The 18,821-nt window shown below is 38.2% G+C and overlaps 1 protein-coding gene across 2 annotated transcripts; it reads right to left on the reverse strand.

Moving 5' to 3' along the window:
• Positions 1–15,820: 15,820 nt before the first annotated feature.
• LOC132520647 (etoposide-induced protein 2.4 homolog) lies at positions 15,821–17,932 on the reverse strand. 2 transcript variants are annotated; one of them, XM_060149383.1, is made up of 2 exons: positions 17,748–17,932; positions 15,821–17,699 (listed from the first exon to the last, which is right to left on the reverse strand). In XM_060149383.1, exon 2 carries the CDS (start codon positions 17,674–17,676, stop codon positions 16,654–16,656), a length of 1,023 nt encoding a protein of 340 aa, XP_060005366.1. In that variant the 5' UTR covers positions 17,677–17,699; positions 17,748–17,932; the 3' UTR covers positions 15,821–16,653. The 2 variants fall into 2 exon arrangements, with proteins under 2 accessions (XP_060005366.1, XP_060005367.1); XM_060149384.1 differs by having other exon boundaries at positions 16,776–16,893; positions 17,006–17,887.
• Positions 17,933–18,821: the final 889 nt, after the last annotated feature.

Consider the following 18,821-nt stretch of genomic DNA (forward strand, 5'->3'; position numbering starts at 1 on the left):
AAGACCAGACACTATAAAACTCTTAGAGGAAAACACAGGAAGAACACTCTTTGACATAAACGACAGCAAGATCTTTTTTGATCCACCTCCTAGAGCAATGGAAATAAAAGCAAAAATAAACAAATGGGACCTAATGAAACTTCAAAGCTTTTGCACAGCAAAGGAAACCATAAACAAGATGAAAAGACAACCCCCAGAATGGGAGAAAATATTTGCAAACAGATCAACGGTCAAAGGATTAATCTCCAGAATATATAAACAGCTCATGTAGCTCAATATTAAAGAAACAAACAACCCAATCCAAAAATGGGCAGAAGACATTTCTAAATAGACATTTCTCCAAAGAAGACATACGGATGGTCAAGAGGCACATGAAAAGCTGCTCAACATCACTAATTATTAGAGAAATGCAAATCAAAACTACAATGAGGTATCACCTCACACAAGTTAGAATGGGCATCATCAGAAAATCTACAAACAACAAATGCTGGAGAGGGTGTGGAGAACAGGAACCTTCTTGCACTGTTGGTGGGAATGTAAATTGATACAACCACTACGGAGAACAGTATGGAGGTTCCTTATAAAACTAAAAATTGAATTACCATATGATCCAGCATTCCCACTACTGGGCATATACCTGGAGAAAAACATAACTCAAAAAGACACATGCACCCCAATGTTCATTGCAGCACTAATTACAATAGCCAGGTCATGGAAGCAACCTAAATGCCCATCGACAGACAAATGGATAAAGAAATTGTGGTACATATATACAGTGGAATATTACTCAGCCATGAAAAGGTACGAAATTGAGTCATTTGTTGAGACATGGATGGACCTAGAGACTGTCATACAGAGTGAAGTAAGTCAGAAAGAGAAAAACAAATATCGTATATTAACACATGTATGTGGAACCTAGAAAAATGGTACAGATGAACCAGTTTGCAGGACAGAAGTTGAGACACAGATGTAGAGAACAAACTTATGGACACCAAGGGGGGAAAACCGTGGTGGGGTGGGGATGGTGGTGTGCTGAATTGGGCGATTGGGATTGACATGTATACACTGATGTGTATAAAATTGATGACTAATAAGAACCTGCAGTATAAAAAAACAAACAAAAAAAACAACTAATACTAAACTTTCTTTGGGTTATTTGTATGGAAATATGTTAATATAAATGTTTCAGACATTACATGAAATTTCTAAAAATCTTATATGTTCTGGTATAGTGTTATAAGTCATAATTCTAGCTATTACTTTAAAATGTATATCTCAGAAATAACTAAAAAACAAAAAGTATGATAATGATATAATTTCCCTTATAAGTTATACACTCTTTGCCTGGATGCCCAAAGGATTTTTTTTTTTCTTTCAAGTCCAGGAGTTTTTCTAAAGTAGGTCTTGATGATAGTCTTTCTATGTTGGTATTCTTGAGTATACAATGTGTTCTTTCAATAAGAATTTAACATCTCTTTTTTAACCTCCAGATAAACTTTTTTGAATTACAGTTTTGAGTATTGGTTCTTTCCTTGCTTTGGTTTTCTTTTTCAGATATTCCTATCAACTGTGTGGTATATCTTCTTTGTTTATCTCCAATGTTCCTTTTTCCTTTTGGATTTTAATTTTTTTAACTTTTAACATTTCATTTTTATTAAGACATTATTTGCTGTTTTTTTGGCCCATCCAATGCAATTTTTTTATGTCTACTTCTTTCTTGAGTTCCATCACCTTATTTCTGACTTTTTCTAATTCTGACATATGTCATTCATTTATATCTTGCATTACATCTTAATGTCTTTAAACTTGCTTTGAAATAGCAGGTTATAATTTTTATCTGTTTTATAGGCAGATCATTTTAGCATGCTTTCACCTTTAGTCTCTTTGCATCTTCATAATTTTTAATGGGATTTAGAACTACACTTTTTTGTTCTTCATTTTCATGTGAAATTATTTTCCTGAGCTTTTAGAAGGGATCTTGGTTCTAATGGCATTTTCTAACTTCACAAGGCTCCTTCTTCTAGTACTGGTGTTTAGTATTTAAAAAAATATAGTGACTTGCTTTATGAGATTTTCTGGTTCTGTTTTCCTTTTCCACTTTTACATGGACATGCCTTTCTTGTTATTGTCCCTATCCTGACCAATTTTGATTCTACTCCTAGCAGTTTCTCCCCAGGCTGGAACCCTCTCCTGGAAGGAAATCCTGGTTAATCAGTGTCAAGAGTTCATGGGGGTTAGCCAACCCCAGACCCTTAAATGCACTCTCCCACTACAGGAACAGGAGAAACCCTTCCACTTTTAGCTGTTATTCTCTAATGGATGCATCACTCTTTCCAGTGATATTTATTGGCTATTTTGTGAATTCCTATCTCAGGTCCTTCAGTCACCCTGTTATTTCCTTTTGCTTCTTCTGATGAAGATGTTGTTGCTATGCAGGTTTTGTGGCTGTTGGTGATTTGTTCCCACGTTTATACTAAGGTTCAAGGGAATAGCTTGTGACCTAGTTTTGTTATAAATATTGACTATGAGTTTTTTTGTTTTTCTTTCTAGTTGTCACTATATTCCCAGAATTTCCCAAGACATACTACTTTTAGACACAGATATAGGTACAGCTATAGCTACATATGTAGATACAGATGCAAATAGAGTATAGGAAAAGATACAGCTATATAGATAAAATATATAAGTATGTGTAGATAAAAATGCCTAGCAGAATAAGCACTTAAATATATATATTAGCAAATTGATGAGATTATGGGTGACTTTTTCTTTGTTTTGATAACAGTTCTTTTTTTTTTAAGTCACATAATAAAAACAAAACCCAAAGCTAGTACTTAGAGATTTAAGAGAATTGCTATCATCTGCTCAGGGGTGTGTGGGAACGGCCCTTTTTCAGGTGCCATCAACATCTAAACCCCAGTCACATCAAATTCAATTATCTTTCTTTCTTGCTCAACATCATTAATTATCAGAGAAATGTAGATTAAAACCACAATGAGATATCACTTCACACGTGTCAGAATGGCTATCATCAAAAAGACCACAAATAACAAATACTGGTGAGGATGTGGAGAAAAGAGAACCCTTGTAAATATAAACTGGCACAGCCACTGTGGAAAACAATATGAAGGTTTCTCAAAAAACTAAAAATAGACCTACATATGACCCGGCAATTCCACTCCTGAGTTTATATCTGAGAAAAACAAAAACACTAATTCAAAAAGATACATGCACCCCAACGTTCATAGCAGCACTATTTACAATTGCCAAGATATGGATGCAATCTAAGTGTCCATCAACAGAGTAATGGATAAAATAGATATGGTATATATTGACAATGAAATACCACTCAGCCATAAAAAAGAATGAAATTTTGCCATTTGCAGCAACATGGATGGACTTGGAGGGTATTATGCTAAGTGTAATAATTCAGACAAAGACAAACACTGTATGATATCATTTACATGTGGAATCTAAAAAATAAAACTAGTAAATACAACAAAAAGGAAACAGACCACAGATATAGAGAACAAATTAGTGGCTATGAGCGGGAAGAGGGAAAAGGTAGGGGCAAGACTGGGTAGGGGATTAAGAGGTACAAACTACTATGTATAAAATAAATAAGCTACAAGGATATATTGTACAACACAGGGAATATAGCCAATATTTTATAATAACTATAAATGGAATATAATCTTTAAAAATTATGAATCACTATGTTGTACAACTGAAACATATATAATATTGTACATCAAATATGCCTCAATAAAAAAATTTTAATTTAAAAGTAAAAAAAAAGTTTTAATTATGTTTCTCATTTCAACTAGGTGTACATTTATGTTCTTTAGGGCACAGAAAATGGTTCACCGTTTATTCTTCCCAACCCTGCAGTTTTGGGTGTGGATTCCATGCTTTGAATGCTCTAGTCTTCTTGATATATATTCAAGCCCAACTTCTGCTATTCCATTACAAACCTTTTTTGTTAGAATAGTGGAGATAGCTTTTGCTTTTCAAACATTCTTCAGCTTTTAGCCTAATGTCTCCAACAGAAAATTACAAAAGTCTACTTGGGAGCTATGAAGTCAGGATTTTGACTCTCTTTCTGAGTTCTTTTTTGTTGTTTTTTCCCGAGGGCAACAGCCCTCATGCTCATGTCTAGTTTAATCATGAACTGACATATACACACTACTACATATAAAACAAGTAACCAATAAGGACCTACTGTATAGCACAGGGAACTCTACTCAATACTCTGTAATGACCTATATGGGAAAAGAATCTAAAAAAGAGTAGATATATGCATATGTATAACTGATTCACTTTGCTGTACATCTGAAACAAACAACATTGTAAATCAACTATACTGCAATAAATATAAAAAAAAAGACAATAACCAAGAAGGAAAAACAACATGGGTAATATTTCAAAATGTTATCTATTTTCACTTCTATATACAAGTGATTGTCTCTAGATAGTGACATTACCCTTGTTTATAGGTGTTGCAATGTTGACACTAACCCTTTTATGGGCATTAGTTCACCATTTGTTTACCATCAGACCACTTCATAATAATTTAGAGTCCTTATTACAGCATATTTATACCTATTATCAATTAAATTTGGCTGTTGCTGCTCTCAAGGAGCAGATAAGAGAAGCAACAGTAACCACTGAAATAACGCTTGCATTTAAGGATAAACTGAGGCATATTTTACTTGAGTTTATTTGAGCAAAAATTTATTTGAACTGGGCAGCACCAACCTGGAAGTGATTAGGAGCTCTCTACCAACAGGAGTTAGGGAAAAGACTTTTATAGAGAAGACGAGCAAGCAAAAAAAAAAAAGAAATTATTGGATTGATAGCTTAAGTGGTTGTCTTATTTGGGAAAGCCCAGATGCCTGTTTGAGATTGATTGTCCTTTAGATTTCAATTTCTAAACCTTTAGGCATTAAAGGCTTAGAATCTGGTTTGCTTATATAAGCTACTAAGGCATTAAAGCCACCTCAGCCTAATGGCCTCCTTGTTTAATTAATTTAACAGGGTTTTCTCCCTTTCCTGATATTTCAAAGGGATTTCTAAAACACAAAGTCCCCAGAAAAAATGTCCTTTTTCCTCTTTGGGTTCACTGCCTCCTCTGTTTTTCCTATAGGTTTCATGTGAGATAAGTGATATGCAAGTATTAGCTGGGTATTTGTAGGTAGACTTCTCAGGTGGAGAGACAGCAACTGCCGTGGTGCCTTCCTCTCAGCAATACTCTCCACCAAGTCTCAAGGGCAACTTTATCTCAAGTCTTCAAGGAATTGAAATAGTCAAGGGAAACCCTATCATGATTTTGAGCTGAAATTATTTTCCAGTAAGTACATTCCCTTCTTCGTGGCCACCCTTCAGCAAGTTTGGCTTTTGATTAATTTAGCTGTTAATGACTGATAATAAAAATTGCAGTATATCAAAAGCTACTCCATTTGTTCCTTTACCAGTGGAGTGATGCTTGAAAAAAAAATCTAAGATTATAAAGTTGCCTTTTAAACAATTCCAATCGTTTATAAATAAAATGTATTCCTGTAAATAATTCTTAAGGTTTATAGATGAAGTCAATCTCAATAGACTGCCAATGGAATCCTTAAAGTATTGTAAATTAAATGTTTATATAATGTGATTTTAATTTATTCCTTAATTTCCGACAGTTGGTTTTGCAACAAAATATATCATGGAAGAAAATAAAAATAGTTATTTTTATATAGTCATTCACAATACTTTTGTATATATATTTCATTTGATTTTTATTCTATATTCTATTTAATGAGTATTTACTGAGTTTCTATCATGTGTCAATCACTAAGCTAGGGTTATGGGGTACAATGAAGTATAAGAGCCCTCTAATACCCGATGGCGAAGGAGACATTATCACCACTCTTTAAAATATCAGGAAACAGTTACCTTTGCCAAGGTAACTGACAGGTAAATTGATAACAGAACTGGAACTAGTATTCACTCTGTGAGGCTATGATTTCATATCAGCTACTAACACTCTTATTGTATCATTTGCTCTAATAACATGACTATATAATTTTCTCATCCACAATAAATTCAAAAGTAACACTCTGGCTACAGAAAAATCTGCTTTTACTTGAAACCAAATTTTCATGCAGATTTGTGTCTCTGGCATAAAAACATTTTTATATGCAATCAAAAAATCACAGATTCCCAATTCTAAGTTGGCAAGCTTTGGTCTATGCTGTATTTGGGTACCTTAAGGTGAAAGTAGTTGATGGAAGAGAGAGACTTTATCCCTGAACTGGATTTGTTCATCTAAAACTATTCTGGTACTCATTACCTATGCAGTGACTCACCAGCTTATCAGTCTACTGTAGAAATAAAAGCTGCATTTACTTTTCTTTCTTTAATCTCCCAGTTCTTAATTGCCATATTGACAAAAAAGAAAGAGTTGTTTACTTTCCAGATTCTCTGGGGCACCCACCAAATTAATCCTTTTAAGCAGTGTCTTCAGCTCCAGAAACAAGTAGCATGCAAAGTGGCAAAAGGCTCCCTTAAGAGGCAGCAAACACAAGATGCCTAGACATTAACCTTGACGGGGAAAGCCCTGGAGGCATTTGCTTCTTACTTTGGAAACAGCCCTGAGGTTCTGAGGAGAGGGGGATATAACTAGGGCTGGTTTAAGGAGTAGGCTGAGCCTGGTAAACACTTCCCCTTAGGCCATTTCCCCTTCTTTCTTGAAAACAGAATCCCAATTTTGTACCCAACAGCAATTTGTTCAGTCTCAGTGATGAATCATTATCTATCTGAACTAATCTTGACACTTCATTCCCTTTAAAAGATACTTTCATTCCCAGCCTCCTTTGCAGCTACAGGTGACTATTTGACCTGATTCTGGAAAATACTATGAGATAAATAAAATGTTAGGGTAGTGCTGGCTGGTACCACCCCTTCTTTCTTTCTTCTTGTTTGGGGCACTGTTGTGATGCTGTTCCCACAACCTAGAGGTGAGAAGAAGGGCATTCCAGAGAAAGTGAGACCTAAATATTAAGTAGAAATTATCAGAGTAAAGAGGGTAAGGAATAGGGCTCCAAGAAGAAAGAGTACTCTGTATAAATGCCCAGAGAAAAGAAACAGCATGGAAACTTGAAGAAACTAAGAAATTTAGTATGACCAAATTATAAAGCATGAGGCTGGAAGAGCTAAGAAATCAATTGGACAGATAGACAATGATCAACTCATGAAGCACACTGTAAGCCATACGAGGGAGTTTATATTTTACATTAAAAGCAAATGAGAGCTATTGAAAGCTTTTAATCAGAGAAGTGATAGGATTACATTAAGACCCTAGAAAGGGAGTGTATGAGACTTTATTAGGGACTGGGAAAACATAAAAATTGCTGTTGTAATAATTTTGATGAGGAATAACATGGGCCAGAGTAAGGGTAGTAAAAATGGTACTGGAGAGAACTGGATGAAATGTACAAATATTTAGAAGGCAGAATAAATAGGAGTCTATGAATCAATGAATCTAGGGGAAAAAGACAAAAATTAAAAAAAAAAAAAAAAAGACAAAAATTAGGGTTACCCTTCAACTTCTGGTTCTGGCAGCTATGTAGTCAGGCAAAAGACCGGATTCAAGGGGAATCTGAGGGTTTTGTGAGCCCCCCAAGGAGAGACAGAACTCTGAGACTCAGGAATGAAACTGGAACTGACACAAGCATGGAGGTCAGAAAAGTTTCAATGCATTTTCAGATAGTAGGGAGAATCTTGGTGTGACTGGAGCAGAAATGTGGAAGAACCCTGAAACAACTCATCATTTTAAGGTAGCAGACCTCAAACTTTACTGTGCATAAGATGCTCTCAGAGAAATTTGCTACAACGTAGATTCTTGGGCTCCACCACTAGGATATTTCTAGTTAGGAGGTCAAAGCTAGGACAAAAATCTGCATTTTTAGTAGGAATCCTATTATAATGATTATTATGCATGCTGATGAACCAGAGATCGTACTTGGAGAAATACTGATTTAACGGGGAAGACAAAGACATGGAAGGACTTAGAGAACTAGGAAGAGAATCAAGAACAGTATGCTGTAAGAAGTGAGAACACCTGAGAAATAATCATTGAACTGAGAGATAATCATCAGTGCAAAAACTAGAAGGAAGAGTTATGCTGAAGGGGGACTTCCCTGGCAGTCTAGTGGTTAAGACGCCACACTTCCAATGCAGGGGGCACTGGTTCCACCCCTGGTTGGGAATCTAAAATTCCACATGCTACAGGGCACAGCCAAAAAGAAAAAAAAAAAGTTATGCTGAATTTTACTGTAATACTTTAAGCAAGATTGGAAATACCATCAAATTCAATGAGAGAAGTCACCAAATACAAGAAGAAAGAGTTGGATGCTTTCTTGTTTGTTTTCTTGATATTTAGTTGCAATTCACTGTTACTATTAAATATTTAAGTCCACTTTTTCAAATGTCCTCTGTAGAGAGATTTTTTATAAACTGTTTCTTTTTTTTTTTTTTTTTTGTGGTATGCGGGCCTCTCACCGCCGTGGCCTCTCCCGTTGTGGAGCACAGGCTCCAGACATGCAGGCTCAGCGGCCATGGCTCATGGGCCCAGCCGCTCCGCAGCATGTGGGATCTTCCCGGACCGGGGCACAAAGCCGTGTCCCCTGCATCGGCAGGCGGACTCTCAACCACTGCGCCACCAGGGAAGCCCTATAAACTGTTTTTAAGTTCTGTTGAAAATACTTCAAAATTATTTTCCCTTTAAACATAAAATAAGTGTTAAAAATATCAAAACTAAAAGGGAATGAAGCGTGGTAGAATACGTTTTTATTTTGAGAAACAGCAGACACAGGAGAACCTCTGAAAACACAGAAGTGACCCTTTTGTAAGGAAAATTCACATTTATAAAGGAAGTCTTCATTTGTGAGGGTATACCAAGAAGAAGAGGATGACTCACTAGAAACTCCTTTCAATGGAGAAGACGCCAACTTAAATTGTATAAAAAATCCTTACTCTTATTTACCATACTTTTCCTGGTCACCTCCATATACCTGGCCTCCTTCACACCCTTTTCCCTTTGTCTTTAGCTGAAGATGGTATTTAAGACTGAATTTTAAGCCACATCTGAGAGTTACTCACTTTTTTCTTGGTATCTCACATGTATACACAAGTTATACACGTTAATCAACTTCTGTTTGTTTTCCTTTGTTAATCTGTCTTTTGTTATAGGGTCCCCAGCCTAGAACTTAAAAAGTTAGGGTAGGGGCTTCCCTGGTGGCACAGTGGTTGAGAGTCCGCCTGCCGATGCAGGGGACATGGGTTTGTGCCCCGGTCTGGGAAGATCCCGCATGCCACGGAGCGGCTGGGCCCGTGAGCCATGGCCGCTGGGCCTGTGCGTCCAGAGCCTGTGCTCCACAACGGGAGAGACCGCAACAGTGAGAGGCCCGCATAGCGCAAAAAAAAAAAAAAAGTTAGGGTAAAAATTTTATTTTCCTCCCCTATAGAATGCAGGATTAATATTACAGATAAATAGCAGATAATTATATATTCCAGTATTAGAAAAGAATATATAATTAACATAAGGATATGCAAACTGGTTATTTGATGAGTTTTGCTGGAAAGAAAGATGATGTACTTTAAGTTTGGCTTCTGATTATAAAACAAAAATATTGTTGTTATTAAGAGAACAAAATCCCAAACCATATAAGAATCGCAAAATCAAAATCTAGTCTCAGTAGACTCCATATTCATGAAGGGAATCCATGAACTAGGGCATTAAGAACAGATCATATATTAAATGAGAAAAAATAGTTACAAGGAAAATTATGAGAATTTCAACTTGGAAGTAAATTAAGAAAATGTACAAGATGTCATTGAGCAGAATTTTTAAGAAACAAAACTTTCTGGTCTCTCTCTAGTGGCTTATGAAACAAAAAAATCTAGTTAATGATGCATGAAACAAGTGGCAGAAAGCAGTTATAAAATGTAGTCCATTTCTTTTGTAGATTAATTAACTTAAATCAAGTATATACAGGTGTTAAATTCATATCACTGAAAAGTGAAAGATAAAAATAAAATTATAAGAGTGAGTCAAATAATAATAGCCTCTAGGGTCTTCTCACCTTAGTCAAGGAAGGAAGGAAGGGAGAGAGGGAGGGAGGGAGGGAGGGAGGGAAGGAGGGAGGGTGAGAAGAAAAAAAGAAGGAAAGAAGAAAAAGATATTATTCTGTTAGACTGTCAGGTAATCTGGAAATCTGCAGTTGATTTTATCCATCACAAAAATTCAACTCTTAAGTTCACAAACCCAGCTGTCTTTGAAAGACATCTTGTCAATTATCTTTCTATTTCACAAGGTAGACAAGCCAATTTGGTGACCACACTGTTCTTCCCCATTATTTTATCATGCTATATAAGGTCTAGTAAGAAACAGACTTTAATGTCATTCAGTTTGATGATCAACTTGAGTGCATTGTTCTTACATTCTACTTCCAGTTAGTGTTATGACTGTTCCTGAGTCTATCTTATAACAAATCCTTACACTTTGGGTAACTTTTCTTTAAATGGCAACCCATTATTTTGTTGAGAAAGAGTGACAAGTTACCATGACTTGACACTCCTTGTATCATGACTCCAATGTAACAGGGTCATTCAGATGAGAATGACATTACAACAGCAATTGTTCTGGTCTCTCCCTTGTTAAAGTCATTATCTTTGGTCATTTTACTTAAATGCATCATTTAGTTTGACAGCAAATTGTATGACAGAATAAAAGGGACCTTGGGGGGTGAAAAAACATCCCTAAGTAAAACTGATTTAATATCAAATAACTTCAAGGTCAACTCTGTGAAATGTGTTGCTAGCTTGGCATACCTCCTTTACCAAGAAGAATGCCAGCACAGCTAAACTGGGCCATTTAACCTGCAGGGTTAGAGAAATAAAGTAGGCTGCTGAAGCCTTTAAGGACCTATGAAAAGAAAACTCAACAATTATTTTTTTTTAAACTAAGTTATTTACAAAAATGTATTTCAAACATTAGAAAGTAGAGTCAAGTAGTGGCTCAGATTTTTAACCTAAAAAGTCTTTGAAGTTACACAGACTTGAGCTTAACTCCTGGTTTTGTTACTTATAGGCTACATAACCCACAGTGGGGAAATGATTAAATTTACTAATACCAATAGCTGGGAAATTGAAATATCTATTCACAGAATTGCTTTTAGGAATTAACTGAAATCAAAAGACTCAACACTAAAAACACTTAACAAATAGGGCACTTTTACTAATGGTATGGTTGTTATGTAACTAATCAGAGAAATAATAACCCCTAATCAACAGTAATGTTTAAATTCAAGATTAAATAGGTGATTATTTACATATTTCTTTCCACTTGGCTTATAAATCCAGATGTGTCTTTAACCAACATCAATTCTTATCTATTTCTATTTCATCTCTTTTAAAATTGCAGGAAGTAATATAAATTTTTAAAAACAAAGAAAGGAAAGTAGCACATATATACATGCGATTCCTTATAAAATTGGCCTATTGTGTTAGCATGAACCCACAGCTTAAATTCTAAAAGCACATAACCAAATTTCACTACTTATGTTCTTCCAATTAGGAATTTATTCTTTTGCATTAATAAAACACTGTTTTCAAAATATCTGGGAGACATATTCGTAACTATTAGACATCCATATTCAATGTAAACAAATGAGGCGTTTCCACTGGCTTGTGGAGAATAGGGGAGGACATCCAGGAATGACACAGACATCAACAAAACCACCTGAGTGAGGTTGGTACCTTAGCAAGTAGGGAAATAGGACTGCCAACAGACTGGGAAAGGAAAAAGGAGAATAGGAAGAAAAAAGAAGCTACTTCACAGTTTTTCCTAGAGATTTCATAAGATGGGGTTCTAATAAAGTCTTTATGTGTCCGATACTTGCTATAAAGTATCATCACATAAGGTGTGAGTAAATCGGCACTGAACCTATTGAGGGTCTAAAGAAAATCTGCACTGAGTCTGTTGAGAGTCTATTGAGGGTACCTCTGTCTGAGATACTTCATAACTAAGGATGCCTATTGAGCCATTTAGGAACAAGAATTGGCATCATCCAGAATTTCTTCATAATCCTAATTTTTGTCTATTAAATTTAGTGGATTTAATAATTAAATGGTCTCTTGGGGGTTAATTCTGTCTCTTTCAGGTTATGGCTTAGTTCTTCAGATTTCTCTCTTTCTCCTTAGTCTACTTTCTAAGACGGTATATTGCAAGTGTGAGCAAACTTTATCTGTAAATGGCTACACAGGATATTTTAGGTTTTATTGGCCATATAGCCTCTATTGCAGCTACTCAACTCTGCCCCTGTAGCAGGAAAGCAACTATAGACAAGATGTAAATGAATGGGCATGGCTATGTTCCAATCAAGCTTTAATTATGGATACTTTAAATGAAATTTGATTTTCATGTAATATTCACATGTTATAAAATATTGGGTTTTTTTTTTTCCCAACCATTTAAAAATGTAAAAACCATTCTTAGCTTACGGGACATACAAAATCAGGCAGCACACAGTATTGTCCTGTGGGCTACAATTTGCTGTCGCCTGGTAATTGCATACTGAATGTGGGCAGCTTACATGACCTTAAGCACTGGGAGCAAGGTTGTTCTACCCTCAAGCTAATCTTTGGGTATGTTAGCCAGTGATCACTTCCCAGAATTAGCCTATTTGTTCTATGCTGTACCCTTGTGATTCTAAATTTGTCAGCTTTGTCTGGTCTCTTACCCCTCCAATGTGACACAGTTTCCCCTCTACTCCCTGATTCTGCAGACCACGCTGAGTCATTGCCACACCTTTCATCTTATCCTTTGACGTAGGTTGCTCCCACCATACTAAGTTCTTTGGTATGCCTTAAACCAGTATCTATGATCTCTGCAACTTGAGGAAGCAAGCACGTGTCAATGAGACCCTCTCGCCATCAAACCAAATTACCAACCCTTTTGACTGTGCCAAGATACTTACTATATGTTGGCGAAAGCAGCCCTGGAGTTTCCTACTGAAGGACCAAATGCTGAGCAAGGCTATAGCCCTTCTGCTCTTAGACACATGCAGTGAACTTCCTCCCCACTCTGGGGCTTTAAAGCATTGGAAACAGATTAAAATCCCATCACTTTTGCCCCAACTTCATATGTTCCTCCTTTCAGAGACAGCATTGTCCTTCTCCCCTTCACTGATGCCAAAATAGTGGACAATTTGCAGAGAAAATCAGTTTACTAATAGGGAAAATAATTTAACAAGTATTAAAAATATTACACCTTTAATATATAGGGTTTCCATGGACAGAAATGAGGAGGTTGAAAATTCTAATAAAAAAGAACAACATAGGTAAAGAAGGAAGCAAACAAGATCGTCAACAAAGACACAGCTTTCATTCAAAAGTATATTGCTTGGGACTTCCCTGGTGGTCCAGTGGTTAAGAATCCACCTTCCAATGCAGGGGATGCAGGTTCAACCCCTGGTCAGGGAAGTAAGATCCCACATGCCACCAGGCAACTGAGCCCATGTACCACAACTAGAGAGAAGCCCATGTGCTGCAGTGAAAGATCCTGTGTGCCACAACTAAGGCCCGACACAGCCAAAAATAAAAAAATATTAAAAATAATAATAAAAATAGAAGTATATTGCTTATTTTATGATTTGGCCCAGAAACCATCCTAGGATAAAGAACTAATGTACAATGAGGCAAAATAACATTTATGTTAATTACTAACAGAGTTTTTTTCCAGATAGCATTGTAGTCAGAAAGTATATTTACTAGGAGAAAAGTAATATTTTATCAGATGCAAACTAGTGTTACAGAAGCATTTTAATACTGGGTTTTATAATGAAATAGAATAAAACCCATGCTGAAAAACGTTAGCAAGATAGAGTTCTTTCACATGGCCACAAATTAATAAAACTAAAAAAGAGTCTGGTGATAGTTTAGTATATACTAATTTATTTAGTAAATGATCATTCAGTAAATATTTACTGAGTACTTACCATATGCTAAGCACTACTGTACGGCCAGATACCATGTAGTGAAAGAAACACTGTCAAGCAGGAGACAAACAATAAAGAAAAATAAAGTAAATATATATGTGAATAAAAGATGTGCTCTAAGAAGAAATTATAAACAGGGAAAACCCTATGAAACGTAAAGATTAGGCTTTGAAATCTTAGATAGAGTGACCAGGGAAGTCATAGCAAAAAGATGACTTTTGAATAAAAATATGAGGGAAGTGAGGGAGCTAGCCATGTTGATCTAATAGGGAAGTACATGCTAAACTGTGAGAGCAGCAAGTACGGAGGACTTGCCTTGAAAATAAGTCTGATATGTTTGAGAAAGGGCAAGGCAGCCAGAGTTACGGAGGTCCTAAGAGAGAGGAATGAAGGCTGAGAAGTCATGTGGAGTCAGATCCCATGCAGAGTTATAGTCAGGATTTGGGGTTTTACTCTGAAATAGCCATGGAAAACTTTGGTGCAGAGAAGTGACCTAATTTGATTATAATTTAAAAGAATTACTCTGGCCACCGTGTTGATAATAGGTTGTAGGGGAACAAGGTTACAAATAGAGAGTCTAGCTGGGAGGCTGTTACAATCATCTAAACAAAAGACAATGGTGGGGAACTTCCCTGGTGGCTCAGTGGACAGAAGACATGGGTTCGAGCCCTGGTCCAGGAAGATCCCACATGCTGCAGAGCAACCAAGCTCACGTGCCACAGCTACTGAAGCCCACGCGCCTACAGCCCGTGCTCCGCAACAAGAGAAGCCATTGCAATGAGAAGCTCGCGCACTGCAGTGAAGAGTAGCCCCCGCTCGTCGCAACTAGAGAAAGCCTGCGTGCAGCAATGAAGACCCAACACAGCCTAAATAAATAAATAAATAAATATTTTAAAAAAAAATGATAGTGGTGGCTTGTGTGAAAGCAGTAGCCATGATGAGAATGGTAAGATTCTGGGTATATTTCCTTGTGGGCTTGGATGTGACGTTTGAGAAAAAAGGAGTAGTCAGGGATGGCACCAGGATTTTGGACTAAAAACTGGAAACAGAAGATTGTCATTTACTGAGATGGACAACAAACTGTTGGAGGAGTTGGCTTGGGGAGGTATATCAGGAGCTCAGTTTTAGACATGTTAAATTTTAGAAGCCTATTAAACATCTAGATACACAGGTCAAGAGGGCAGTTGGAGCTCAGGAGAGAAATATGAGTCAGATATATAAATGTGTGAATCATCAGTACACAGATGGAATTTATAGCCTAGAGACTGAATAAGATCAATGAAGAAGAAACAGCAAAAAACAAACAAACAAAAACCAACTTGAGTAGGAGTGGATAAAAAGATAGGAGGAAGGCTAGATGAGTCAAGTGTGTTAGAAACCAAGTGAAGACAGTACTTCAAGAAGTAGAGCAATATCAGATATTGAGACTGGGTATCTCTGTGCTCAAGTTTTTAGGATCTTCTGGTTGCTTCCCTTTCACAAAGTCTTTGGATTAGCTGAAGTTCACCTATAGCTCGTTATGTCTGAAGACTCACCAAAAGGGTAAAAGTACCTGAGCACCAGGATTGATAATAGTGGATGAATGAGTTAGCTAACCAAGAAAATTTGCTTCTAGGAGGATTTTTGGATTAAGCCATTCAATACCACTGAATAAATATTAAGTTTCTACTGTTTTCGAGATACCTGGAAATCAGAAAGATGAAAGAGAGGTAAACCACTATCATTCAGTAACTCACATTCTAATGGAATTTTTTTTTTTTACAGGTTTAATGGGTTTAATAAGTTTACCGCTTCAGTTCCTATTTGCAGCACCCAATATTCCTTTGACATACCAGACAGACCCAGCAGTGGCCAACAATAAAGTTCAGACCTCCAGAGTTTAAAAGTTCAGGTTCTCTGAGCATTCTGTGTTGCAGTGGCACTTGTCCAAAATTGGTACCTCCCTATAGCTGGGGGAGCTTTAAATGTACCAGTGAAAAAAGCTTTTTCCCCTTCAAGGGGAAGAAAGAAAACCACTCCTCAAAACCCAGCAGATCTGGCTGTGAGGTCTTTCCTCCTGTCCCATCTCTTCAGGCTTGTTTTTTTTTGCAGTGGAGCAAGAGACCAAATCTAGCCTGAGTTATAAGAAACAAGACAGTGATGGCTATAACGGGAGTGACCAGGAGCAGCAGAGTCTCCTTTACTTCCCACGTCCAATAAGTGTGCTTCACAGAAAAACCAAAACAACAGGTCCACAAAATACAACAACTAGAATTACAAAAATCCATTCATCCAAGGGTGGTGGAAGGCAGGAAGGGGAGGTGGGAGGATAAATGGCACAGGGAGAAAAAGTATTCAAATCAGTCCAGGCACGGGGGCTGGCAAATGCTAGAAAAGAGCTGCAGAAAAACCTGTGGTCCTTTCAGACTCACCGGTGTTTAAAATCCATACTGGTGTCAGGACGATTCTGCCTTACGTGCACCAGACAAAAATCCCGATTCCTCAGAGAGAAGGTAATATGCACAGGGCCCTTGGCAGAGTGGGTCCTGCCTTCCCTGGTCGGGGAGGTGAATAAGAAAAAGAGCTGACGCGGCATCCTTCCAATCCCACCCATCCCCTCTGGGTGGCAGGCGACTCAGTGGCCCTCAGCAGCCTTCAGTTTGGCAGGAGATGGGTGTGGTGAGGGGAACTTCTCTGCAGAAGTTGAACTACTCAGGGCAGACTGCAGGTAGACCGTCTTGTGGAAGAGTCTGTTGCTTAAGAAAACCACCAAGGAGAACAGGCGCAATTGGAAAAGGTATGCTTTGCCAGGGGTCTTTGCTTCATTGGCGCTGATAATGAATAAAGGAAAGAGGATAGAGAATAGGCAGCCACTGACAATGTAGGAGGACTGCATTGCTGTGAGGAAAGCCAAGGGCAGACCAAATCCAAAGTAGTAAGGCCAATTCCTTTCTATGTTTGACAATCGCTGGTGCATTTCAATTCCTTTATTGAACCAATGATATTCGAAGCAGTATAGTGAGTAGAGAAGAGACATATGCAGGAGACTAACCAGCTGACCAACAAGATGGATGGGAAAGAGACTCACAAACATCCCCTGGAGGAGGAAAAGAGCCTGCAGCAAAAGGTTGAAGAGCATGTCAGCAATTATTTTGCTGACACTAGGGAATGGGTGAGGCTTCCTCCCTGATACCTCGAAGGCCAGGTCAGCTATATCCTGAAACCAAATTGCATTCACAACTTTGCTAAGCACAAACAGGGGGAGCACCCAAAGAGCACTGAAAATTGACGTGAGGAAAAACTCGAGCCACGACCAAACATCCCCATGTAGTGACGGATCACCAATAATTTGGGCCGTTACTGACTGAAGCACGGGAATAAACACTCGATAAAACAAAAGGAGACTGAACCAGAATACTCCACCATTCCAAGCGCAGCACTGAAAAATTCTACTAACAATACGTGGTTCACTCTCTTGCTTCCTCTCTATACTCTGGGCTCTCCTCTGAGCCAGGACACTGCTTGCCCTTCTTCGACGCTGCTCCTCTCTCTTTTGCTGAATTCGAGCATCTAGCTTTGAGATGGTACAAATTCCCCAGATGGAGTCTTTGATTCCTCTGGCAAGGTCCTGCAGAAAGGTTTTGACACTGTCAGCCATCTCTTCACCGCCCAAACTATCAACTACACAAAGGAGAGAGAAGTGTCCCCAAATGTCTCATCATGAAGCACCCGGCAGCTTTGCCCCCGCGGCTCCGGCTCCGGTCCGGCCCCTGGCCCACCGCTGGCCCGCTCGGCTCCTCCACGCCCCTCCGCACCCCTTCGCGCCCGGCCACCCACTCCCGCCAGGGCGCTCCCAGGGCCGGGGCCGCTGCGCCCACACTGGGCATGCCCGGGCCGCACAGGGCCGCTGGGAAGTCGGGCGGGCTCTAATGGAATTTAATAAAGCTGACACATAAACTTAAATTTAAAATATAATGGGTATAAATCCTATTCCATAAAGCTCAGGTGGGCAAGAAGTATAAATTTGTTTATTTTTCTATACTTCAACTTAACTTTGTATTTTGGGTCTCTATTTGATCAAATGAGGAAAACAAAATCTTAAGTCAGGACCATTTCCTCTATTCCAGGGGTTTTGTCATAAATTTAGGGTTCTTAGGTAATGCCTCAGTATTAAGGAATGAGAAGATGGTATTTGTCCTTACTCATGAGCTCTTCCTGTCTGCATCCTTTGAGATGAACATGTTCGCAGCTAATCCTCACTCACTGACCAATGCAGGTAGCCTCTGCATTGTCTAATGCCCCCTCCTGTAGGAACCCTCCAGGTATGGCTCTCTCTGTTAATTATACAGTCTCTCAGACGCAGAGAAAACAACCAGCTGCCCTCCTGACTGCTGTAGGTTGTAAGAAATTCTGTGCTGCTCTAGGCTCTCTCATATTACACATGCCATACCAGTCTGCCTTTGCCTCCACACAACACTGAGAACGAGGGGGAGGTCTGGATCTTGGGACTTGATTGGGTACTCACTTGGAAATAGGGAATAAATCTTGCTCTGAGATCTGGGATCTGTCTATGCCTTCCCAGTTTTCGAGCAGGGTGGAGGGACAGAACACAGGGCCAACCATACATAAACTTTCTTGCTTATCATCTGATTATTACTTCCTTCTTCTCAGTCCAAGTAGATTTGGAAAATACTGATTCTGTCCATCATGGTTTTTTTTTTTTTTTTTTTTTTTGAGGTACGCAGGCCTCTCTCACTGTTGTGGCCTCTCCCGTTGCGGAGCACAGGCTCCAGATGCGCAGGT

Source organism: Lagenorhynchus albirostris, chromosome 5 (genome assembly GCF_949774975.1).
Source record: "Lagenorhynchus albirostris chromosome 5, mLagAlb1.1, whole genome shotgun sequence".
Classification (NCBI taxonomy): domain Eukaryota; kingdom Metazoa; phylum Chordata; class Mammalia; order Artiodactyla; family Delphinidae; genus Lagenorhynchus; species Lagenorhynchus albirostris.